This window comes from Bos indicus x Bos taurus, chromosome 5 (genome assembly GCF_003369695.1).
Source record: "Bos indicus x Bos taurus breed Angus x Brahman F1 hybrid chromosome 5, Bos_hybrid_MaternalHap_v2.0, whole genome shotgun sequence".
Classification (NCBI taxonomy): Eukaryota; Metazoa; Chordata; class Mammalia; order Artiodactyla; family Bovidae; genus Bos; species Bos indicus x Bos taurus.
The window spans coordinates 28,667,846-28,695,555 of record NC_040080.1 but is presented as its reverse complement, the minus strand read 5'-3'; the positions used below and the strand labels follow the sequence as shown (position 1 = coordinate 28,695,555).

Here is a 27,710-nt window from a genome sequence, read left to right as displayed (position 1 = left end):
ATCTTTATTTTCAGTTAGCTTATTATGTGGTTCTGTTCCCATGATGAACAGATACTGTTCACTTCTTTCTCTCTGTTCATAGCAGATATGTTACAGATGTGCTCTGAGTGATCTTTCTGAAGGGTAAAATCATGACCCAGTACACCAGTAATGCTCATCATTTAAAGCATGGCCAAGCAGTGTTCCTGGCTTTAGCACTAGGTAACAAAGGAACTTGTCCTCAAGCTGGCAGCTAGCAAGATTCTCCAGATCATTGTTTACCAACCAGAGGTGTCTGGTCACAGGGTTCATGTGGGATTATACAATGGGGTGAGAAAAAAATCAAAATTGCATTCATATTTATTTTATAATATCATCCAAAATTTCCCCCAAATTTTGCATTATTTTCTATAAATTTTAAAGCCTTTATCGCTTACTAGCATCATAGTTTATATATTAAAAATAAATTATGTATTTTGGGAGCATGCATTAAATTAAAATAAAACTGTAAGAATAAATTAGAAGACTGCTAGTACTCTTCAGATACTCTTCAGTTTCAGTCCCCTAAGTTTTACAAAACAACATAAATCCTATAGGTTAATATATGCTAATAATTCTGTTATTTTTCATTTAAAGTATTTGTTAAATATTGATGAGATTATAAGTGTGCTATCCATGAATAAAAATTAAGTGAATATAGTCATTGATTTCTTTAAGCTTCCAAACAAGAGAAAAACATGTAACCATAATGGATGCTTTGTCCTTGCAATTCCCCTTGTCTAGGGCAACTTTTTCCCAGTTGCTATTTACTAACTTGTATTATGTTTGCCCTTTAACAACAACCTGAATGCCGTACTCCCTGGGATGCCTTCTTTACCTCACTGGGAACTGGGTTAAGTATACCTCCTTAAGTGCTCAGGCATTTGTCCTTTGATACAAAACAGCATCTCCAGCTGAGCTATCAGTCTGGAAACAATATTGCAGCACAATGTTCTTGAGTCCAGATTTGCTAAAAATCAATAATATAGTAGGGTACCTTAATATCTACTACATTGGAAACCAAACATCTGACCATGTCCAAACTGGAAAAAAAAAGAGGAAAGATGACTAGACTATGAAATATGGTTCTCAAATATGTCCTGGGAATTTCCCTCGTGATGCAGTGCATAAAAAAAAAAAAAAAAAAAAAATCTGTCTACTAATGCAGGGGACATAGGTTCAGTCCCAGGTCCAGGAAGATTTCACATGCTATAGAATAACCAAGCCCATGCGTTTCAACTACTGAGCCTGAGCTCCAGAGCCTGTGAGTGGCAACAATTGAGTCCACTGTTCCACTTACTGAACCCTTAGTGGCTAGAGCCTGTGCTTGACAACAAGATAAGCCACCTCAACGAGAAGCCCTCATGCCCCTGCTCACCACATCTAGACAAAGTCAGAGCAAAGAAATGAAGACCCAGCAAAGCCAACAACAACAACAACACTATCACAGATCAGAACACCCTGGAAGGCTTATTAAAACACATTGCTGTACCTCATCCCCAAAGTTTCTGATTTAGATTCTTATTGAGGATGAGGCTGATATTTTGCAGTCTTATAAATTTTCAGTTGATGTTCCAAGCACAGTCCAGAAACTGAGCTTTGAGAACCACTATTCTTAGGGACTGGTGATAGGGATTTAAAATTTTCTCTTCTTGATCCTGACTACATGCAATCTAATACAATCATTACTGACAACTGTGTTTTTTTTTTTTCCTAATAGATTTAGGATGCTTATAATCTGAACTGTGGGATTTTTTTTAAAGTGGGTCTATTCATCAGCAAACCACAATATTACCTAACTAGGAGGTCTAGCAATATGCCAACATCCTGAATCAGCAAACCTACAGTTAGGAAACAATTTTGAACATGTTCATTAATATATTTTATTTTTAAATTTCAGTAAGGTTACCTTGATATATACTGACTTAATCTGCTATATAACATGTAACTAAAACAATTCACACTCTGACTGGAAAGTAATCTCATCTAATGTCTTTCCCAAGCTCCACATGGAGAAGAAAAGTTGTTGAATTCACAGCTGAGAGAAATAGGATTCTTTGGTGCTTTATTAAGTCCCAGTTATGGGGTCAGTTGTGGAAGATTCCCTGGAGAAGAGAACAGCTACCTGTTCCAGTATTCTTGCCTGGAGAATTCCATGGACAGAGGAGCCTGGCAGGCTATAGTCCATGGGGTCGCAAAGAATCAGACACAACTCAGTGACTTACACTTTTATAGGGTTAGTTGTAGTCCTCTTGTTACAATACCTTTAACTTACTGAAGTTCAAAGTCTGCATATTGTATGTTTCTTAGATCAAAGTATACCAAAGTGCTGCTAGGATTTAATCAAGACTGCAAAAAAATTATCAAATCACTATGCTGTACACCTGAAACTAATATAATATTGTGAGTCAACTATACTTCAATAAAAGGAAAAGAGACTAGAATCCAGGAGTGGTCTGTTAATGTCCTAATTGGATGGCATCACCGACTCACTGGACAGGAGTTTGAGTAAGCTTCGGGAGTTGGTGATGGACAAGGAAGCCTGGCTTGCTGCAGTCCATAGGGTCGCAAAGAGTCAGACACAACTGAGCAACTGATCTCAACTGAAAGGCTTCACTATCAGGATGCCTGGATAGAGGAGAAGGAAATAGGAGGTTCTCATTGTTTTAATCAAGAAATTCATACTAAAAGCAGTCAATGTAAGTGCTACTTTTATATACTCACAACTCAATCAACAGTAGACAGTTTACAAATGCTAATTACTGATGTAATTAAAAGCACTCTAAAATTTGGGGGAGAGGATGAAGAAGAGGTAGAGCTATTATATGTTCATCTTATGATATTTATAAATTTAAAAATTGCTTTTTTCTCTTCTTTTTATTGTATCTATAGGAGATGATAGATGTTAACTAAACCTATTGTAACCAGTTCAAAATATATGTAACTTAAGCCATCATGCTGAAAACCTTGAAAAAATGGACATTATTAATTAGCACACTGGATGTCAAAGATGAGATTTTGTTCATAAAAGTGGTAGCTTGTTGACTAGCATGATTAATATTAGAAATGGTCTCTTGTTGGGACACTAAAGTTATTCCAGATATGTGGATTAGCTAAAGATATTCCATAAGTAGTCTCCATTCTTTCATCAAAAGGCAAAAAGCTTAATAGACCTTGTACCTTTTACACTTGGGCTTCCCTGGTCGTTCAGGAGTAAAGAATCTGCCTAATGCAGGAGATGTGGGTTTGATCCCTGGGTTGGGAAGATCCCTTAGAGAAGGAAATGGCTGCTCACTCCAGTATTCTTGCCTGGGAAATCTCAAGGACAAAACTGGTTGGCTACAGTCTGTGGGATCACAAAGAATTGGACACAGCTTAGCAACTAAACAACAATAACAGTAACTTTTTACCCTTAGGGATGATGTTCAAAATAAATCCCTAAAGGGTCCTATGTCTAGCCAATAACCCCAGAGGATTCTATTAGCTTTGTACTTGCCTCTGTAACTTACTTTTATCTCATAGGAACTTTTCATGCAAGATGATGATAAGGACTTAATAGTAAAGGGAGCAAGTGCTCCCTTGAATCCTCAGAAGGACCTGTATCTTCTGTGTGCTCGTGTATGTTGTATGTATGTGGATTAGGTAGGGATCTTAAGTGTCCTTTTTTTTTTTTGATGCATATGACAGAAGACAGCAAAACTGGGAAGTGGCATATCTTTTCAATTTTCCAGCCTACTCAGAATCACTGGTGAATAGTACCAAAATCTCACCAAGAAATTCTTAAATACTTTTTCATATGGGAAGTGACCACAACCTTAGATCCTCTGAAACAGCTCCCTATGAGAGACAAGGTTTGTTAGAACACAGGATGGAGGTGAGGAGGTAGAATGGCAGGTATCTCTGGAAGGGAAGGGATTGAGTGGGTGATGACTGCAGCTCTAAACTACCAGTTTTAGTGACAGTATATTCAGTCATTTATTCTAGACCTCCCAGTGAGAATAACTTGTATAATTAGACAATTTGTTTTCAAACTCCTTGAAAGCATCAGATAGCTAACAAGATAGTGAGGAATTACCAGACTAAAATCTGGGGCAAGACAATTTTGGGGATGTGAACTTGGGTTTTGGCACAATTTTCCGTTGTAGGTGTGTGTTGATGTAGGTTGCAGCAGTGGAAGACTGAGACATAGATTAGCACTTCTGATCACCTGGCAGAGTTAAGAGGAAAGGGAATAGAATCCAGAGCTGCCACATAATTTTTTGGTGAGTCTGTCTCAACTTGGGTTTATATCCAAAGTGACTGCACCTAAGGAATAGGGTGAACCAGTAATAGTCCTGCACAAGAGCTACCATTCAGTTTCAAATACTCTGAACCCCTGCAGCTGAATTTCTGCAACCCCAAATTGTTAATGTACTCACATATACCAGGCTTCCCTGGTGGCTAAGAGGGTAAAGCGTCTGTCTACAATGCGGGAGACGTGGGTTCGATCCCTGGGTCAGGAAGATCCCCTGGAGAAGGAAATGGCAACCCACTCCAGTACTCTTGCCTGGAAAATTCCATAGACTGAGAAGCCTGGTAGGCTACAGTCCATGGGGGTTTCAAAGAGTTGGACAGGACTGAGTGTCTTCACTTTCACTTTTCACTTTCACATATTTTAATTCTCTAGATTCGAATGATAGTTATATAGGTGTCCAATTTATACAAGGGATGTTACAGTAAAATATGTGGTCACTATAAAAGGAAAAAGAAACAGGCTCACAACAGAACAAGACTACATGATTTAAAACTAGCAGAAACTTTAGAACATAGAAATATACATGCAGTGGGTCCCAATATTGGGGTTTTTAGGAAGATTTTAATGCTTACCATTTTCAAACAAATAATAAAAGGGACAGATTTTTAGCAAACAACTAGGAACTGGAAAAAAAATTCTAAATCTGAAGAATATGATAATTGAAATTAAGAACTCAAAGAATGGACTCCACAGTATGTTGAACACAGGTCAGTAGATAAGTTAGAAGAAACTATTCGAAACTAAGTCGCAGAGGACAAAGAATAAAACATACAGGAGTACAGGCATGAGACATAGAGGGTACAGTGAGAAGGATTAACATATATGTGATTGAAGTCCCAGAAAAGGAGGAGAGAGGAAATGGCTTGAACAACATGTGAAGTGATCATAACAGGACTTTCCCAAGGTGATGAAAGACATCATGGCACAAATTCAAAAAGTGCTGAAGCTCAAGCATCATCAGTAGAAACAAAGTCGTATCTGAGTAAATGAAAATAAAACTGCAGAAAACCAACAGTAAAAAGAACAATATTATAAAGAATAAAAACAACTTTTCAAAGAAACAATTATAACAGATGAATTCCCAATAGAATCAATGAAAGCTAAAAGACAATGAAATGACAGCTTTAAAGTTTTTTAGAATAAAAATCACTGCTATCCAAATACCATAGTCAGCAAAAATATCCTTCAAGAATGTAGGTAAAATAAAAACTTTTCAGACATATGCAAATACAGAGTTTGTTTTTTTTTTTTTTTTTTTTGAGCAGGAACTTCATATTCAAGGGAATAGTAGACAATGTTCTTCAGGTAGAGGGGAAAAAAATTCCAAGATGGAAATCCAGAGTTTACAGGAAGCAATGGAAATGATATATCTGAGTAATATTAAAGATATATTGATTGCATAAAACAATAATAAGTATTTATTAAGTTTACAGATATAGTATATTTTTGGTACAGCACATAAAACTCAAGTGGGTTAAAGAGACTTAATCCATGAGTCTAGGAAAATTCACAGTGAAAATTTTATAAATAGTTTGGAAGAATGATAAAATATAATACTAAATATAAAAACTTATGGGGTGCTATTAAAACTTGATTAGAAGAAATGATTTAGAATTTTAAATGGTTTCATTCTTTTACAAGTGGTTGACCAGATTTCCCAGCACCACTTGTTAAAGAGATTGTCTTTAATCCACTGTATATTCTTGCCTCCTTTGTCAAAGATAAGCTGTCCATATGTGCGTGGATTTATCTCTGGGCTTTCTATTTTGTTCCATTGATCTATATTTCTGTCTTTGTGCCAGTACCATACTGTCTTGATAACTGTGGCTTTGTAGTAGAGCCTGAAGTCAGGTAGGTTGATTCCTCCAGTTCCATTTTTCTTTCTCAAGATCGCTTTGGCTATTCGAGGTTTTTTGTATTTCCATACAAATTGTGAAATTATTTGTTCTAGCTCTGTGAAGAATACTGTTGGTAGCTTGATAGGGATTGCATTGAATCTATAAATTGCTTTGGGTAGTATACTCATTTTCACTATATTGATTCTTCCAATCCATGAACATGGTATATATCTCCATCTATTAGTGTCCTCTTTGATTTCTTTCACCAGTGTTTTATAGTTTTCTATATATAGGTCTTTAGTTTCTTTAGGTAGATATATTCCTAAGTATTTTATTCTTTTCATTGCAATGGTGAATGGAATTGTTTCCTTAATTTCTCTTTCTGTTTTCTCATTATTAGTGTATAGGAATGCAAGGGATTTCTGTGTGTTGATTTTATATCCTGCAACTTTACTATAATCATTGATTAGTTCTAGTAATTAACACTTTCTAACACCATATACAAAAATAAACTCAAAATGGATTAAAGATCTCAACGTAAGACCAGAAACTATAAAACTCCTAGAGGAGAACATAGGCAAAACACTCTCTGACATACATCACAGCAGGATCCTCTATGACCCACCTCCCAGAATATTGGAAATAAAAGCAAAAATAAACAAATGGGACCTAATTAAACTTAAAAGCTTCTGCACATCAAAGGAAACTATTAGCAAGGTGAAAAGACAGCCTTCAGAATGGGAGAAAATAATAGCAAATGAAGCAATCGACAAACAACTAATCTCAAAAATATACAAGCAACTCCTACAGCTCAACTCCAGAAAAATAAATGACCCAATCAAAAAATGGGCCAAAGATCTAAATAGACATTTCTCCAAAGAAGACATACAGATGGCTAACAAACACATGAAAAGATGCTCAACATCACTCCTTATCAGAGAAATGCAAATCAAAACCACTATGAGGTACCATTTCACGCCAGTCAGAATGGCTGCGATCCAAAAGTCTACAAATAATAAATGCTGGAGAGGGTGTGGAGAAAAGGGAACCCTCTTACACTGTTGGTGGGAATGCAAACTAGTACAGCCACTATGGAGAACAGTGTGGAGATTCCTTAAAAAACTGGAAATAGAACTGCCTTATGATCCAGCAATCCCACTGCTTGGCATACACACTGAGGAAACCAGAAGGGAAAGAGACACGTGTACCCCAATGTTCATCGCAGCACTGTTTATAATAGCCAGGACATGGAAGCAACCTAGATGTCCATCAGCAGATGAATGGATAAGAAAGCTGTGGTACATATACACAATGGAGTATTCCTCAGCCATTAAAAAGAATACATTTGAATCAGTTCTAATGAGGTGGATGAAACTGGAGCCTATTATACAGAGTGAAGTAAGCCAGAAGGAAAAACACCAATACAGTATACTAACGCATATATATGGAATTTAGAAAGATGGTAATGATAACCCTGTATACGAGACAGCAAAAGAGACACTGATGTATGGAGCAGTCTTATGGACTCTGTGGGAGAGGGAGAGGGTGGGAAGTTTTGGGAGAATGGCATTGAAACACGTGAAATGTCATGTATGAAACGAGATGCCAGTCCAGGTTCAGTGCACGATGCTGGATGCTTGGGGCTGGTGCGCTGGGACGGCCCAGGGGGATGGTATGGGGAGGGGGGAGGGAGGAGGGTTCAGGATGGGGAGCACATGTATACCTGAAATTTTTTTAATTTTAAAAATAAAAAAAAAAAAGGAAAAAAAAAAAAGAATTTTAAATGGGTAAGTGAGGATAGGTTGAAAATAATTAGCTATGTGAGGATGTTATTAATAGAAAGGAGGCAAAAGAAGAAAATAATAAAGATAAAAAATAAATGAAATAGTGAAATAACACAATAGAGAGTGTCAATAAATTCCAAGTTTCATATTTTGCAAAGACTGGTAAAATTCATAATTCTCAGAAGTACTGATCAGGAAATGGTATGTGTGAGAAATCAAAGAGTGAATATCTGTTCAGATCCTATAAATGTTTAAAAGATTATAATATGATATTATGAATAACTTTATACCAATAGATTAGCACAAACTCCTAGAGAAATGTAACTTAACAAATGGAACCAAGAATAAATAGAAAATATGAAATGACTTACAACTCAAACAAATTGAATCTCCAGACCTACATGACTTTACACATTGAAGAAATAAAACCAATTTTATACAAACTCTTCCAGAGTGTGTGTCTGTGTGTGGGGAAAGCTATAACTCTTTGCAATTAATATTATGAGGCCAGCATGTTCTTGATTCTGAAACCTGGTAATGACTTTGTAAGAAGGCAAAACTTCAGGCCAGTCTCTATCATAAACAAAGATGTAAACAAATAGTAAAGAAAAAAGTGTTAAATCAAATCCAATAATACATAAAAAGGATAATACATACAACAATGTGAAGTTTATTTTAGTAAAGCAAACTTGTTTAAAATTAGAAAGTTCAGCAGTGTAATTCACCACATTAACACAATAAAGGAGAAAACCAGGATTATTGGATGATCATTGATGAGCCCAATGATTCAGGAAAAAAATTTGATAAATTCAAGCTTCACTGTAAAAACTAATACAATCTAGAAATAAAAGGAAATAAAACAATAAAGGGTACTTATAAAACGTACATACTTGAAAGTGAAAGTCACTGAGTTGTGTCCGACTCTTTGCGACCCCATGGGCTATACAGTCCATGAAATTCTCCAGGCCAGAATACTGGAGTGGGTTGCCTTTTCCTTCTCCAGGGGATCTTCCCAACCCAGGGATCGAACCCAGGTCTCCCGCATTGCGGGTAGATTCTTTACCAGCTCAGCCACAAGGGGAACCCAAGAATACTGGAGTGAGTAGCCCATCCCTTCTCCAGTGGATCTTCCTGACCCAGGAATCCAACTGGGGTCTCCTGCATTGCAGGCAGATTCTTTATCAATGAAACTATCAGGGAAGCCCATAAAAACTTACATACTTAATGAGGAAATATTAGATGCTTCTTCCCTGGATTCAGGAATAACATAAGTATATCCACCATTACTATTTCAATTCAGTACATACTAGAAGCCCTAAAGAGTATGAAATAGAAAGGAAAAGAAATGCACAAATAAATTTTGGAACCTGGTGGCTCAGATGGTAAAGAATCTGCCTGCAGTGCGGGAGGCCCAGGTTTGATCCCTGGATCGGGAAGATCTCCTGGAGAAGGAAATGGCAACCCACTCCAGTATTCTTGCCTGGAGAATTCCATGGAGAGAGGAGCCTGGCAGGATACAGCCCATGGGGACAAAAAGTGTTAGATACGACTGAGCAACTAACACTTTTAACTTGTTCCATTAATATATAAATAAAAAACCTCTTGTTATCTGCAGATGATATGATCATAAATTGAAAACTCAGAAACAACATGGATGATTACACAGATGATTGTTAGAAATAAAAGTGAAGTTAGTAAGACTGTTGGGTAAGACATCAAAATATAAAATCAATTCCATCTATATACTGGTGAAAAAGGATTTTTAAAAGTACCATATCTGGTATAACAAAATATTTTTAAGACCTCTATGCATAGAACAGTAAACTATTATTGAAAGAACATTCTAAAAATACTTAAATGGGTATATGACAATGGATCGAAACATATTAAGATGCAATTTCAACTAAAACCCTGGTTGGTTTTTGCATGGAATTGACAAGATAACTTTAATTTGCACATGTGTTGAGTAAATGTAGGACTAAAGATGGTATAAGGTATTTAAAAGTATTCCCAGTAATGATATATAAAATAGTCCATATGTTATGTAAAAATATAAAAAGTAAATTGTAACATACGTTTGCAACTTCATACGATCCATTTAATATCTGTTCCATGTAATGATTTAGATCTCTGAACCTTTTGTGATCTGAATTTGTAAAAGGTAAGTGCCACCAGTGAGGAAACCTGTTTTAAAAGAAAAAAAGTATATTTTCATTAGTTTGAAAATTGGTGTCTGTATCTTAGAATTGTTCATGGAGTTTTAGCTGCATCAGATGGAAGAGCCAATGAAAACATTTTTTTATAAAACCACAGAATACATGATTAATTCTGAGAGTTTTATTAACATGGCTGTGGACATGTGCTATTTTAACTGTTATTAATATTGACACTACTTTAATTTAATTTAGCACACTAAACTAATATATATTTTCCCTCTTACTGTGTTTATGGCAGACCACACATTTTGTCTTTTAATACATGTGGGGGTTAATAAATACTTTCTGAAATTTAATGATTCATAATTTTCCCAAAAAGTCAGATGGTATTGTTGCTTCTGGGTTCACTAGAGACACTGCTACACTAGCTAAATTAAACACTTCACCAGTGACATATGCTTCCATCTGGTCTTAGTCTTTTGGAACAAAGTATCACTTTCCTCAGAGGTCTGACTTGCAGAATTTCCTCTTTGCTATCTGATGATTCATCTTGATGGGTTGGACATTGATTACGACCAATTATTGGGTGGCATGAGGTGTTAAAGGCAATAGGTTTTGCTGCTTAAGGGCTTCTCTGGTAGCTCAGATGGCAAGGAATCTGTTTGCAATGCAGGAGACTCAGGTTTACTTCTTCAGTCAGGAAGATCCCCTGGAGAAGGGAATAGCTACCTACTCCAGTATTCTTGCCTGGAGAATTCCATGGACAGAGGAGTCTTGGCGGACTACAGTCCATGGGTCACAAAGGGCTGGACACAACTGAGCGACTAACACTTTAAATTTTCTGGTTAAATGCATCGTTTTAGGAACTATCTAGCAGCTCCCTCTGACTGCAGTCTTGCTCTTGCCTCCTTCATCTTCTGCTGCTTTGGTCTAGACCTTCCCCTGGGCAAAGGAGCACGGGGGATGGTAAAGGGTTGTCAGCAAACACACCAAAGTATGTGACAACCGCAGGACATCCTATCCATTGCTTCTTGTCAGAAACATCAGGGAAATCTAAAATAATATGTCTGTGTCTTTAAATAATTGATATTTTACTTTTTAACTTTTGTGGTTCTAAGGCTTAAAGTATTAAAAGTTTTCATCCAGATTTAGTTATCATAAAATTTAGTATCATATATAATTAATCAAAGCACAGAAATATATTTGGTAAGTAGATAGATTTTGCTGGTTTTAAATATTAATTTGTTTATTTGCGGATGAGTTTTCTTTATTGCTAGAATAAAATGGAGTTCAACATTAGTTCTATTCCATTTTTATAGATGGATGTACTAAAAAATATTGCATATAAATAAATATATGAGAATTAAGGAATTCAGCTCCAGTAATATCCTTCAATTGTTTGAAGTGCTTTTGAGTTATATGTCAAATATAACATAGTAATAGTTCTTGAAAATGATTTTTTAGAATATTTTATCTGATGGTGCTGACAAGTCTTCTCTTAGTTCTGTTCACACCACAGATTAAGAAAAACCTGACCTGCAAACAGATTTGATATCCAGTTATTAGAATAATTCATTTTCTCAGTACCAATACCGATATTTTGGTTTGCCCTTTATTTGAGTCTCAGAGACTTTGTACTCGCTGGGACAGTGTATCAATATAAAATCCTGGATGGCTGGGAGAAGAGCGATGGTGAAAGTAAGCCAGGAAAAGGAAATCAACCTTTCCCAAGTAGATGAGTTTTAATTCTATTTTATAATTTTATTCATTTATTTTTTGCTGCGCTGGGTCTTGGTTGCTGCGTGGGTTTTTCCTCTAGTTGTTGTGAGTGGGGGCTCCTCTCTACCTGCAGTGCGAGGGCTTCTCATTGCGGTGGCTCCTCTTACTGCAGAGCACAGGCTCTAGGGCGTGCGTGCTTGAGTTGTTGCTGCTCCCAGGCTCCAGAGTGCAGGCTAAATACTTGTGGTGCACAGGCTTAGTTGCTCTGCAGCATGTAGGATCTTGCTGGACCAGGGATCAAACCTGTGCCTCCTGCATCGGCAAGTGGATTCTTTACCGTTGAGCCACCAGGGAAGCCCTCATGCAGATGATGTTAAAGATGATTAATTTCAAGGAAGATTCCTATGTCTGTGTATTCTCAGAAGGTACCAAGAAGTATAAACAACCTGATTTGAAGACCACTGTTTTACAATATGTCTAATTTGAACTTTCTGATCATACTTTCTAGATTGGATTTACATAATTTGCATAAAGCTTCTTTTAGTAAATTTAGGAGTCAGAGGAAATCTTGCCCTCATCCTTCATCTATATGCATTGCTATAAGCTTGAGCTCCTTTGGGACTGTCAGCATACAAATATTGTTCAGGGCACAAAGGACTAAATATTCCTCCCTTCCACATGTTGCTTGAATGGTTTTAAAATCAATTTAGGTCCCATTACCTGGCAGGAGTTGTTGAGCAAAGCAGAATCCTAACTAAAGCTGAAAATCGAGACGAGGCACATGGAAAGAGATTACTGACACTTTAAAGTTTTACAGGTTATACTAATATGTATTGAGGAGAGAAGAGAGTAGAAGAGAGACATTTTTGAAACCTAAAGGAACAACCATTTACAGAAATGAACGAACGTAATTTCTAAATCATTAATAAGTAAGATACAATGGAAACCACTAATGTTGAATTCAGTATTTGTAGTTGGACTTTAAATTTTTTGGCCAGTATTTTCTTTTCTTCAGTTATCATATTAGATGTTTTTCAATAATTCTTAAAGCTGATGTTGTCTTTAAGTTTTCACAATGACATTCCTTCCCTGTCAGTCTCTTACTCTGATGACTTTCTTATTTTTAAAGCATTTGTATTTCAAAATTTTTGAGATATCTGCAAGTATAGAGTTTCATGAATGTAAACTACTCAGTCTTCAATAATGCCCACTATCTTTCCATCCACTGGTGATGTTGCTTAGATTTATACATTGGTAAGTGACTAAACTCTGAAAGTCTAATGAAAATCCACATGTACCAAGTATGTCAGGTCAGGTATGAACATTCCTATTGTTAAAGGACCATTTACTCAAGAAAAATCCTGGTACATTTGGCTCTCTCTATCTGCAGGTTCGACATCTGCATAGTCAATCAACTGTAGATTGAACTATTAGGAAAAAATAATCCAGAAAGTTCCAAAATGCAAAATTTAAATTTGCTGCATGCCAGAAAACATTTACATAGCATTTACATTGTATTTACAACTATTTACATAGCATTTATATTGTATTAGATATTATAAGAAATCTAGAGGTGATTTAAAGTAAGAGGAGACTTTAAAGTAAGAGGGTAGGTTATATGTAAACACTATGTCATCTTATGTGTAGGACTTGAGCATGCAAGGATTTTGGTGTCCACAGGAGGGGGGTCCTAGAACCAATCCTTTGCGGATACCAAGAAACTACTCTACAGGTAACATTTGATATGCCTAAGTGCAAATATCTAATTTCTAAGAAGTTCCTTCTTTAAAAGTCAAGATATTCCACATACTCAAGTCTATAATCTAAATTTGGCTAGTTCTAAATGATAAATTTTAGAAGATTTATTTAATCAGAAGTTATTTTGAATTATACCCTTTGTTTATGCATAATATGTTTTTGCTATAACATGAACTGAAGCAGTGGTTCTCAGGACTGCAAAATGAAGCTAATAACAAATTAAACTTAGATAACCCAATTTCAAGTTAATGTGTGTGCTCTGTGCTTAGTCGTGTCTGACACTTGCGGCCCCATAGACTGTAGCCTGCCAGGCTCCTCTGTCCATGGGATTTTCCAGGCAAGAATACTGGAGTGGGTTGCCATTTCCTTCTCCAGGGATCAAGTTAATAATTAATAACAAAAATGAATTGATGTGAATAAATTTTACTTGTATACTAATTGATACTGATAAATTTTTCTTATACAGCAAAAAAATATATCAGAGTTTTTTGTCACCAGTATTTGCTGAAAGAGAAGATATATCCAATTTCATTCTGCATTTTCAATTTTATTTTAACAGAAAATTCTAGAAAAAGATTAAATTTTAAAAACAGGCAAAGAAAACAATTTTACTGATAATTGATGAAAAATGAAATTGGTTCTGATTTTTTTGTCTAAAACACCAATGCCTGAAAGCAGACAAAATTAAAAACTTTTTTCTGTTTTACGAGACAAAAGGTTCTTTATTCTGAGAGCAATAGAGACTGCTTGGATAGGTTCAGTGGAACTAGAATCAGAATGCTGTATTGCTCACAAATAGAAAACCCCATAACCATAATTTCTCCTTATGTTCAAGGGCAAGTACTGAACGCAAAACCCCAAGGAGGACAATCCTTACTCTGGGAGGGTCAGTGATGCAAACTGCTTTTGAAGTTGGCTGTGAAGTTTTGCAAACTGGTCAAATGACTTTTCTGTCAGGCTTGTTTCGTTGTTACTGTGAGTCACCTGGATTAGATACAGCTGCAGAAAAGAAGACAAAATCAAAAGACGGCAGTATCAACCTTCCATACATTCTAAAATCTGGCTCCGTGTAAACTAAACAAAGCAATACTTTTTGCAAAAAAAAATCATCACAAAAGATAAGAGGTGCATTTTGTAAAGGCAAAATTACCTATAAACACACGGTATAGAAAGATATCATAATCTTAGGTGCTAGGAACAGACTGCCTAATTTCTGTTCTTCTTTCCTTGTGGACATTTTAATTGGTTCTTGATTTATAGTCTACTACAGGGCAGGAACTGTTCTCTTTGAGATTCTCTACTAACAGCTCTGGTTGTTATGATTTCTCCTTGGAACATCCTCCTTAATGGCACACTTAAATGATTTTTCATATGCATAGTAAAGAAAATTAAGCATGGTATCAGGAAGAATGTGTACGGTGAAGCACAGTGGGAGATGTAGTCAAATGATATTTAAGTTAAGATGACAGTCTTGAAACTTACATGGCTGGTTTTCTTGCTGAACCCTAAGACTGTTGCTCTTTGGATTGACCTGCTTGCACCTGACATACAGGATTCCTGGGAAAACGTCTGTGAAGTCAATTTGGCAGGGCTTATGGCTGTCATTTGTGCAAGTGTATGGATCAAGTTATTCAATTTCACAGGGAAGCACTCCAGACTTTCCTTTATTTTCCTAGAGAAATGAAAAAAAGATAAGATAGTGAGTGATGTTACCCCTGAGTTGACCCATTTCACTTGAGTCATTTCCTTGTGTTAGATGTGGATGGGAGAGTCAAGGACCATGCCTGTTGATTTGGAGTACACTATTAATAGTAAACATTATTTTTACCAACTTCAAATTCACATCTTGAGCTGTTAGCAAATATAAGAGAAACTTCTGTGGTCAAATATAAAACTAATTGCAATATTTCTATCTTGACTTCTTTAAATTTTTCAAAAATAGAAATTATTTGAATTTCTATTTTTGTTGTTGTTCAGTACTATGTCATGTCCAACTCTTTGCAACCCCATGGACTGTAGCACACCAGGCTCCTCTGCTGCTGCTGCTAAGTCGCTTCAGTTGTGTCCGACTCTGTGCAACCCCATAGACGGCAGCCCACCAGGCTCCCCCATCCCTGGGATTCTCCAGGCAAGAACACTGGAGTGGGTTGCCATTTCCTTTCTCCAATGCATGAAAGTGAAAAGTCAAAGTGAAGTCGTTCAGTCGTGTCCGACTCTTAGCAACCCCATGGACTGCAGCCTACCAGGCTCCTCCGTCCATGGGATTTTCCAGGCAAGAGTACTGGAGTGGGGTGCCGTTACCAGGCTCCTCTATCTTCTACTAACTCTTGGAGTTTGTTCAAACTCATGTCCATTGAGTCTGTGATGCCATCCAACCATCTCACCCTTTGTTGTCCCCTTCTCCTCCTGCCTTCAATCTTTCCCAGCAACAGGGTATTTTCCAATGAATCAGCTCCTCCCATCAGGTGGCCAAAGTGGAGCTTCAGCTTCACCATCAGTCCTTCCAATGAATGTTCAGGGTTATTTCCTTTAGGATTGACTGGCTTGATCTCCTTGCAGTCCAAGGGACTCTCAAGAGTCTTCTTCAACATCACAGTTTAAAAGCATCGATACTTCAGTACTCAGCCTTCTTTATGGTCCAACTCTCACATGCATACATGACTACTGGGAAAACCATAACTTTGACTAGGCAGACCTTTGTCGGCTAAGTGATGTCTCTGCTTTTTAATACGCTGTCTAAGATTGTCATACCTTTTCTTCCAAGAAGCAAGCGTCTTCTAATTTCATGCCTGCAGTTACCATCTGCAGTGATTTTAGAGCCCAAGAAAATAAAGTCTGTCACTGTTTCCATTTTTTCCCCCTTCTATTTGCCATGAAGTGAAGGGACTGGATGCCATGATCTTAGTTTTTTGAATGTTGAGTTTTTTGTGTGTGTGTGTGTGTTTTATTTTTATTGTTTATTTATTTTTTAAAATTTTATTTTATTTTTAAACTTTACATAATTGTATTAGTTTTGCCAAATATCAAAATGAATCCATCACAGGTATACATGTGCTCCCCATCCTGAACCCTCCTCCCTCCTCCCTCCCCATACCATCCCTCTGGGTCGTCCCAGTGCACTAGCCCCAAGCATCCAGTATCGTGCATTGAACCTGGACTGGCATCTCATTTCATACATGATATTTTACATGTTTCAATGCCATTCTCCCAAATCTTCCCACCCTCTCCCTCTCCCACAGAGTCCATAAGGCTGTTCCATACATCAGTGTCTCTTTTGCTGTCTCGTACACAGGGTTATTGTTATCATCTTTCTAAATTCCATATATATGCGTTAGTATACTGTATTGGTGTTTTTCCTTCTGGCTTACTTCACTCTGTATCATAGGCTCCAGTTTCATCCACCTCATTAGAACTGATTCAAATGTATTCTTTTTAATGGCTGAGGAATACTCCATTGTGTATATGTACCACAGCTTTCTTATCCATTCATCTGCTGATGGACATCTAGGTTGCTTCCATGTCCTGGCTATTATAAACAGTGCTGCGATGAACATTGGGGTACACGTGTCTCTTTCCCTTCTGGTTTCCTCAGTGTGTATGCCCAGCAGTGGGATTGCTGGATCATAAGGCAGTTCTATTTCCAGTTTTTTAAGGAATCTCCACACTGTTCTCCACAGTGGCTGTACTAGTTTGCATTCCCACCAACAGTGTAAAAGGGTTCCCTTTTCTCCACACCCTCTCCAACATTTATTATTTGTAGACTTTTGGATCGCAGCCATTCTGACTGGTGTGAAATGGTACCTCATAGTGGTCTTGATTTGCATTTCTCTGATAATGAGTGACATTGAGCATCTTTTCATGTGTTTGTTAGCCATCTGTATGTCTTCTTTGGAGAAATGTCTATTTAGTTCTTTGGCCCATTTTTTGATTGGGTCATTTATTTTTCTGGAGTTGAGCTGTAGGAGTTGCTTGTATATTTTTGAGATTAGTTGTTTGTCAGTTGTTTCATTTGCTATCATTTTCTCCCATTCTGAAGGCTGTCTTTTCACCTTGCTGATAGTTTCCTTTGATGTGCAGAAGCTTTTAAGTTTAATTAGGTCCCATTTGTTTATTTTTGCTTTTATTTCCGATATTCTGGGAGGTGGGTCATAGAGGATCCTGCTGTGATGTATGTCAGAGAGTGTTTTGCCTATGTTCTCCTCTAGGAGTTTTATAGTTTCTGGTCTTATATTTAGATCTTAATGGCTGAAAGTAAAGAGGAATTAAAGAGTCTCTTGATGACAGTGAAAGAGGAGAGTGAAAAAGCTGGTTTAAAACTCAACATTCAAAATGGATTAAGAATGTTGAGTTTTAAACCAGCTTTTTCACTCTCCTCTTTCACTGTCATCAAGAGACTCTTTAATTCCTCTTTACTTTCAGCCATTAGAATGGTATCATCTGCATATCTGAGGTTGTTGATATTTTCCCCAACAATCTTGATTCCAGCTTGTGCTTTTCACATGATGTACTCTGCATATAAGTTAAATAAGCAGGGTGACAATACACAGCCTTGACGAAATCCTTTCCTAATTTTGATCCAGTTCTCTGTTCCATGTGCAGTTCTAATTCTTGCTTTTTGATCTGCATACAGGTTTCTCAGGAGACAGGTAATGTGTTCTCGGATTTTTGTATTCTATTTTTTAGGAATAATTTAAAACATCATTTTGTTTTAAATACTAAAACAATTTCAGAAGTTATATTTATCAAAACAGTGTATATTCCAAGAAGCCCAACATCTATCCCTGAACTTTCTATACTATTCCCTTCTTCCCTCTATATTTAAACATTTTTTAAAAATTATGATTTAACTTTCATTGTTTTCTTTTCAAATAGATTTGATTTCCTCTGTCAACTATTTTCTAAGAAGTTGTATACCATAATACTATATTTAATATACACATATTTTACATGGAATGTTTTCACTCTGTCTCTATTTTATTTTATTTTTTGGTTTGGTTTTGGATTGTCTCTGCTCTAGTATTATGATTATTTATATTTAAGAAGGTTTGCAATTGTGTCCTAATGGTATAATAAATAACTTCAGATAATACCCTTTATCCCCTGTGCCCTTTTTCTCCAGTATCTGATTGCAGTGTTATCCTTTTTATCCCAGTTCATCTAATAAAGCAATCTTTATGCCTACTTCACTTTTCATATGTGCTTCCTATTCCACTCCCATTTTTTACAGAGCTATTCTATCTGCATCATATGGTATCTATACTATACATATTACACATTCCCTCTTCTGACTATCATTAAATATGATATGCTCTACCAGTCCTATGTCACATCCCTCTGTCATTTCGACTACCTGAGGCTCATTTTCTGGCAAATTCCACCAGAAGTGCTCAAGGAAGTAAGTTTCTGAGTTCTGGGTGTTGATAACAGTGTTTCTGTGACCTTTATGCACGAAAGTCAATTTTACTGGCTACAATATCCGTGGCTCACGTTTTCCTTTTTGGGGGGTCATAAAAATATTATTTAATTTTCTTCTGGAATAAAGGATTATGACCCAAAATTCTTATGACAGTCTGAAATTCTTTCCCTTACAAATGAATTGATCTTTTTGCCTTGATGCTTAAAGCAAGCTTTTTTTCCCCCCCTCAAATCCAATACTTTCTCCAAAAATATGTTTCAGGTTGGTTATTCTGGGTAACTTTCTCAATATGCAAAGTGTCTGTTTCATATGTAATTTCAAGTCTTTTCATTTTTCTGAAAACTTCTTGAATTATGATGTTAATATTCATCAAAATACTAAATATACAATTTAGTTTTGATATTGTTTTGATATATTACTTTATTTTTCTTCTTCAGGGACTTTATTAAAGTATGTTTTATTTTCTAATTTTGGGAGGTTTCATCATTTCATTTTTGAGTTTTCTCTAGTTATAATTTACATTGCTCCTCCATATCTTTATCATTTTCTTGATTTCTTTTAGCTCAATTTGAAATATAACAGTTTAACCCTTTGTTAGGAATGTCTTTCTGGCATACTTTCATTGAAGAGATTTTATTTGCATTTTATTTCTTTTTTAAAAATTCTAATTTTGTATGACATTCAGACATGATCCATCTTACTTACTCATTTTAAGATGAAATTAAACTTTCAGGAAGGAGTAGAGGGTTCTCAGGATCTTAAGCCCTCTTTTCTGTTGCTGTCACAGGTAAAAAAACACTGTTTCATACTTTCTGAGATATGCTGCTTTGGCTGGTCCCTTTGCCCCCAATTTTTTCTGGATTTTGTTTTTCTTTTGCTCCTACAATCTTTCTCCTTTCATTCAGATTATATTTATGGCAGTTTGTCTTCAGCTTAGGACTTTTTCTAGGGAGGAAGTGTCAGTTACCTTTGCGAGTTTATAGACTTCTCCAACCTTTTCAGATTTTCCATGGACTCTTGCCCTTCCTTGTGAACTGGAGGGTGTAAAAGTCCTTCCCCATTTCAGCTGCTTCATAGCTTATCAAATTGGCCTGCTCAGCTTTCCAATGAGTACCTGTGAGCTCTGTGAAGCCTTGTTCTCAGGTCCACCAGGTAACTGTGGCTTCCTTAGCTTCCTCCCATAAGATTCTGTTACACAGGTCTTATAACTTAATGATCTGCCCTTCCCTGCTTGTTCTTAGGAATACCTTGTTACTTAGTTCTGTTTTGGATGCTGTCCACAGTTTTGGGGTTTTGCTACCCTATTTGATCTGTTTTATGAATTATGAAAGAAATTCCAGGCACACTAAAATATTTGCTTTTTTAGAAATAAAATGCAATTCAAGCCGCACAGTAAAATATTAAGTAAAATGTAAAAGGTTTGCCTCATCCTTCTCCCGTTACCACTCTCCTCCCCCCAAATAGCCAGTATGAAGAGTTTGGTAGTTTTCTTTTGCGGTTCCTCTATACACTTGTGCAAATGAGCAGACACACAGACACAGATGACACTTGCACTAGTTTTACTCTTGTTATATGCCAGGTGCATACTAGGATATACCAATGAGAAAACCAGACAGAAATGTCTCCCCTTATAAAGTTTCTATAATGTGAATATAAACTATCATGAAATAAACATAAAAATATAGGATTTGAGAAAGTAATATAAACCATAGAAGAAACTAAGATAGAAATTGGGGAGAAGGAATACGCAGTAGGAAACAGTTGCTGTTTTAAGCAGGATGAAAGTGAAAGTCACTCAGGCCTGTTCGCCTCTTTGTGACCCCATGGACTATACAGTCCATGGGATGCTCCAGGCCAGAATACTAGAGTGGATAGCCTTTCCCTTCACCAGGGGATCTTCCCAACCCAGGGATCAAGCCCAGGCCTCCCACAATAGCAGGTGGATTCTTTACCAGCTGAGCCACAAGGGAAGTCCAAGAATACTGGAGTGGATGGCCTATTGCTTCTCTAGCGAATCTTCTGACACAGGAATCGAACTGGGGTCTCCTGCATTGCAGGCGGATTCTTTACCAGCTGAACTACCAGGGAAACCCCTTAAGCAGGATGGTCAGGGATAATCTCACTGAAAAGATGGGCGGAGTGATTTGACAAATTTAATTTGCCAAGAACATAGACCATAGGAATTTCTGTTGGAGGATATTCTAGAAAGAAACAACAGCTCATCCAGAAGCTCAGAGGTAGATGGATGACCGATGCTTAACAGACAGCAAAAAATTGCAGTGTGGCTGACAGAGTGAGGAGGGGAAGAAGGGAATCGGGCAGATAAAGGGAGCATGTTTTTGTAAGAATTTTGAAGTTGTGTGAGATGGAAGTAAAAAAGGCAAGAGTCAAAAATCACAATTATTTGAAATGTAATCTGCTTTTTTAACAGTAATATATTTTGGACATGAACTTGGGCAAACTTTGGGAGATGGTGAGGGACAGAGAGGCCTGCTGTGCTGCAGTCCATGGGGTCACATAGAGTCCGACATGACTTAGTGACTGAACAACAACAAATATATTTTGGGAGAAAAATTTTCCAATAACTTGTGCAATGTAAGTAGCCCCCAAATATTTGTTGAATGAATAATCTTTCTATTTCAGAAAATAGAGTTAACTTTATTTTTTTAAAAAAAACCAATACAATATTGTAAAGTTAAAAAATAAAATAAAATAAAAAATAATAAATAGAATTAAAAAAATTATCTATCTAGAAGTATAGATATACAATGATTAGTTTAACCAATTTTTTTTTTCCATTGCAAAGACCATTCTTTCCTCACTGATTCAACTTTTGTCCAACACCGATGGTCTACATACATATAGGCTTGTTCTTGGCCTCTTCATTTGGTTGCACTCGTCAATTTGTCTATCTCTGTGTTAATACTACATTTTCTTAAATAGCTAGAATTTACAGTAAGTCTTGAAAATTCTTTTTCCTTGTTCTTCTTTAAGTGTTTTTTTTTTGTTGTTGTTGTTGTTTTCCCATGAATTTAGGTCCTTTGACCTCCTGAATATATTTTAGAATCAGCTTATCAAGCTTCTGTTGTTGTTCAGTCACCCAGTCATGTCTGACTTTTTGGGACCCCATGGACTGCAGCACACCAGGCTCCCTTGTCCTTCACCATCTTCTGGAGTTCACCCAATTCATGTCCAGTGAGTCGGTGATGCCATCCAACCATCTCATCATCTGACACCTCAATCTTTTCCTGTATCAGGGACTTTTCCAATGAGTTGGCTGTTCACATCAGATGACCAAAATACAGGAGTTTCAGCTTTAGCATCAGTGCTTCTAATTAGTATTCAGGGTTGATCTCCCTTAAGATTGACTGGTTTGATCTCCTTGCTGTCCAAGGGACTTTCAGGAGTCTTCTCCAGCACCACAGTTTGAAGGCATCAATTCTTTGGTGCTCAGCCTTCTTTACAGTCCAGCTCTCACAACTGTACATGACCACTGGAAAGACCATCGCCTTGACTCTATGGACTTTTGTGGTTTGTCATAGCTTTCCAGCCAAGAAGAAATCGTCTTCTGATTTTATGGCTGCAGTCACCATCCACAGTGATTTTAGAGCCCAGGAAGAGGAAATCTGTCACTGCTTCCACCTTTTCTCCTTCTATTTGTCATGAAGTAATGGAGCCATGATCTTAGTTTATTTTAATATTTAGTTTTAAGCCAGCTCTTTCACTCTCCTCCTTCACCCTCATCAAGAGACTCTTTGGTTCTTCCTCTTTGCTTTCTGCCATCAGAGTGGTATCATCTGCATATCTGAGGTTGTTGATGTTTCTCCCACCTATCTTGATTCCAGCTTGTAAGTCATCCAGCCCAGCATTTCTCATGATGTGCTCAGCTTGATGTGCTTATCCAGCTTACCCATACACAAAATAAATGAACAATTATTTGAGTAGCATTCATTAAACTATAAATTAATTTGGGGAGAATCAACATCTTCACAATACTGAAACATACAACCACTAAACATGGCATATTTCTCCATTTAATTGAGTCTCATTTTACATCCTTCTGTACAATTTTAGAATTTTTTTCCTGTGGATGTTTTGCATATCTTTTGTTAGATTTATCATAGCTTTTAAATTCTAGTTTTTCCTAAATTTTACCTAATAACTGTTAATATATGAGTAGATTTTAAGTCATTATTTCTAACAATATACTGTATATTCTTTTGAAATTTGAATGGACACAGTCATGTTATATGAAAACAGTGACAGAATTTTCTGTTACCTTTTACATTACTAAGATTTCTAGTTCAATGTTAAATAAAAATAGTAATAGCAGGCATTTTTGGTTTGTTTGATTATAGGGAAAAGCTTTTAATGTTTTCCCACTAAGCACAATGTTTTCTATAGTTTTTAGCTACAGGTTAAGGACACTTCTATTTGTGTTTAGAGAGTTGAAAAAACAGTGATTCTAAATTTTAATACCTGCATTTTCTGTATCTACTTAGGTGATCATATAAAGTTCCCCCTCTATTTTTTTCACTACTGACTCTTGAATGTTTATCTTGTAACTACTTACTGTATTAAATTCTCATTATTTCAAAAATTAAAAGAAAAGTATCTGGAATTGCTTTATTTGTTTTCTTATTCAAGTGGAAAATAATAATATAGCAAATCTTAAATATAAAGCTTTACTATAAAGATAGAGGCATTATTATATTTTTTCTGACATTAATGACATTAATGCTTATAATTTTTCACTTTAAAATACATGTTTATCTAAGTTTCCTTCTATTCTGAGCTTACTAAAATTTTCCAAGAGGAATAGATATCGAATGTAATAAACACTGGTTTTCTGGGTTGGCATCCATCAAAGTTATCATGCAGTGATTTCTTTATGAAGAATCAGCCATGTCCCTGATGTTAAAAATATAAATCAATAATGTTTAATAATTTCTCCCTCATTTTTTATAAAACTTAAAGCCCATTTATCTTGTTCTGGTATTAGGTTTAAAAAAATCCAAAATTTCCCATTATTATATATCAATCTTGGCCAAAATTTGCTAAGAAAGTTAAAATATGACCTTGATCATTATTCATTTCCACAGTGTTCACTATTTCTAAAGATGTCCTTTGACTTTATGAATTTATGGGTAGGTAGTACAGGATAAAACATTAATTTCTTTCCTCATCAGCAGTTTAAAGACATGAAGACAATAATAATAGTAAGAGTATAATACTAATCATGATTTATGGAGACCTTACAATTTATTCACTCATTCAACAAATATTTACTGAGCACATTTTATGTATTGGGATGGAAAGCGTTATGGTAACAGCAGGTACTCACTTCTCATGAAGTGACTATGAATCATAAATCTTGAGTTCTGATGTACTCATGCTCACATAATCTCAAACACATACATCCAGGCCTTATTCTTAGATTTCTCAACAGACAAGATGCAAGAGGACTAGTGGTGAAGGATGAACTCTTATGATAAACCTAGAGTTTTAAGGCAACTTTCACCTAAATCCATCTCCAGTTTCTCAAGTGTCAGATTTAACAGGTCAGATAAACTAGTGTTGTTAAATATGGTGCAATTTAGGACTGGGGACGTCAGAGCAGAATTGGACATGAATGAGCAACTGCTGCCATGCAATTAAAAGACGCCTGCTCCTGGGAAGAAAAGTTATGACCAACCTAGACAGCATATTAAAAAACAGAGACATTACTTTGCCAACAAAGGTGTGTCTAGTCAAGGCTATGGTTTTTCCAGTAGTCATGTATGGATATGAGAGTTGGACTATAAAGAAAGCTGAGCGCCGAAGAATTGATGCTTTTGAACTGTGGTGTTGGAGAAGACTCTTGAGAGTCCCTTGGCCTGAAGGAGATCTAACCCATCCATCCTAAAGGAAATCAGTCCTAAATATTCATTGAAAGGACTGATGCTGAAGCTGAAACTCCAATACTTTGGCCACCTAATGTGAAGAACTGACTCATTTGAAAAGACCCTGATGCTGGGAGGGATTGGGGGCAGGAGGAGAAGGGGATGACAGAGGATGAGATGGTTGGATGGCATCACCAACTCGATGGACATGAGTTTGAGTAAACTCTGGGAGTTGGTGATGGACAGGGAGGCCCTTTGTGCTGCAGTCCATGGGGTCACAAAGAATTGGACACGACCGAGCAGCTGAACTGAACTAAACTGAACTGAGCAACTGAGCACAAGCCAATAGATTAGTATGGAATTCCTAGGTGAGATAAAAGCACTAAAACAATGCCCCTTTGGTTTTTATATAGAAATAACATTTAGAAAAAAAATTTAATATTTCTTGGATCTAGGGAACATAGTCCAAAGGGACATAAAATAAGATAAAATTTCCTAAGCAATAGGTTCCATCATTAACAGATGTACAAATTCTTTTCTACTTCAGAACAGATGTACCTTTTTATATAAATATTTTAAACTGTTTATCATCAGAAACAACTGTTACTAATAGGTTTCCTAGCTATGTGTGACTAGGCAATTGAGTTTATTAGTCTCAGAAAACTGTCAAATTCAGGTCTAATCTTTCATGTCAGTTTTTTTTTTTTTTCTTCTCAGGTTAAATACTGTATTTTTTGAGTTCATATTTTTACTAATATAAATTTATATAATAAATAAAATGGCAAAACTTTCTAATTGCTTCATAAACTACATGGGAGTAACCACTGAAGTGTGTGTGCGTGTTTTGTCACTCAGTCATGTCCGACTCTTTGCGACCCCATGAACTGTGACCTGCCAGGCTCCTCTGTCCACGTGATTCTCCAGGCAAGAATACTAGAGTGGATTGCTGTTTCCTTCTCCAGGGGATCTTCCCCACCCAGGGATTGAACCCAGGTCTCCTTCATTGCTGGCAGAGGCTTTACCATCTGAGCTACTAGGGAAGGCCAACTACTGAAGGCCTAAAGGTGTAGTTTAGGTGACTGAGTGAAGGTTCTCAGGCAACACTTGATGGGAATTTAAAAAAATGCATATTTCTACTGCTGAAGTTTGATATCATTTTGCTGTTTCATAGAACACCGATCTATTTTACTGGTCAATCTCTTTAATAGTCTCAGGGAAAACTTCTCAAATGACTTTTCTGTGAAGGAATTAGCATGAGAATGTTCTTATTTTACCATCAACACTGTAATTTTATCATATGTAAACAGTTTCAACTCACATTCTCCATGAACAAATTTCTTCATCTAACTCTCAATAAAATACACTATCATGATAATTCCTATATCGTTACAAATTTATATTGGACCAATAAGTATACAAGAGTATTCAAAATATTTTTAACCAAAAATTATCATTCTGAAATGAATTTAATGAATAATCATTGCTAATGCAATCTTGGTACACCATTAAAAAAATTCCTCTCTATGCACTTTTATTTAAAAAAAATTCAAGATTATCTGACATTAAAATGAGAGCACTTGATGATTTTGGGGTATGTAACATGTATATATATTTGTGTGAAGATAAAAATTTAAGCTTCATGGTCTAACCTTAAAAAATTTGATGCTAAAAATGGATATCTCGTGTTAATCTCATATAGTTTTGATGGCATGGTACCCTAATTTGAGAAACACAGCTATAAACATTTAGGTTTTTTTTTTTCTCACTATGTTCTTTCAACTAATCCAAAGACACTACAGTTAAAGCACATCCATATTATTTGAGATTATCAGTTTCCTATGTAGTTTTTTTCCCCACCTAATTTTGTTTAGAGTCCTGGGAAGAGCACCTATTATGCAAGAAATCAGTTTTGTTCTCTTTAAACTCACTTATCAGTTCCACCTGTAATCTCAAGAAAGTCGGTTAGCTTTCACGAGACTCAATTGTTACCATCTAGAAATATAGTTTCGGAGAAGGCGATGGCATCCCACTCCAGAACTCTGGCCTGGAAAATCCCGTGGACGGAGGAGCCTGGTAGGCTGCAGTCCATAGAGTCACGAAGAGTCGGACATGACTGAGCGACTTCACTTTCACTTTTCACTTTCATGCATTGGAGAAGGAAATGGCAACCCACTCCAGTGTTCTTGCCTGGAGAATCCCAGGGATGGGGGAGCCTGGTGGGCTGCCGTCTATGGGGTTGCACAGAGTCGGACACGACTGAAGCGACTTAGCAGCAGCAGCAGCAGCAGCAGCAGCAGAAATATAGTTGATGACTAAACCATGCCATCCCCTGGACTATTGACAGAATCAAATGAAGTAACATATAAAGTTATTAGAAATAGAATGTGTATGTGCTAAGTAGCTTCAGTCTTATCTGACTCTTTGCAACCCCATGGACTTAGCCTGCCAGGCTCCTCTGTCCGTGGGATTCTCCAGAAAGAATACTGGAGTGGGTTGCCATGCCCTCCTCCAGGGTATCTTCCCTACCCAGTGATCGAACCTGTGTCTCTTATGTCTCCTACATTGGCAGGGAAGCCTTATAAATTTTATTTACCAAAGCTTACTACTAAATAAGTAAAAAAAAAAAAAAAAAAAAAGAAGAATATATATATGAGCCCAAAAGGCAGTAAACTAGTAAGATAGATACAAGGGAAAAACAAATGTACAGATTTACGGTTCTGTGGAAACTGACTTATGGCAGACTCTTGAAATCCTACAAAAGAGATGTTAGATAGGGATTAAAATAAGAGGCAACTTTAGAGTTTCTCATCTTTTTCTCTTTTATCCTTCCTCATAGTTTAGAACC

The 27,710-nt window shown here is 36.5% G+C and overlaps 1 protein-coding gene across 4 annotated transcripts in view; it reads right to left on the bottom strand.

Annotated features, from left to right (window-relative positions):
- PIK3C2G (phosphatidylinositol-4-phosphate 3-kinase catalytic subunit type 2 gamma) overlaps window positions 1–27,710 on the bottom strand; it is a 664,807-nt gene that overhangs the window by 80,904 nt on the left and 556,193 nt on the right. For all 4 annotated transcript variants that reach the window (XM_027541447.1, XM_027541446.1, XM_027541448.1 and 1 more), the window contains 3 exons: window positions 15,050–15,239; window positions 14,445–14,566; window positions 10,010–10,118 (listed from right to left, as the gene is read on the bottom strand). In XM_027541447.1, the coding sequence (XP_027397248.1) occupies window positions 10,010–10,118; window positions 14,445–14,566; window positions 15,050–15,239 (421 nt within the window). The remainder of the gene's footprint in view (window positions 1–10,009; window positions 10,119–14,444; window positions 14,567–15,049; window positions 15,240–27,710) is intronic.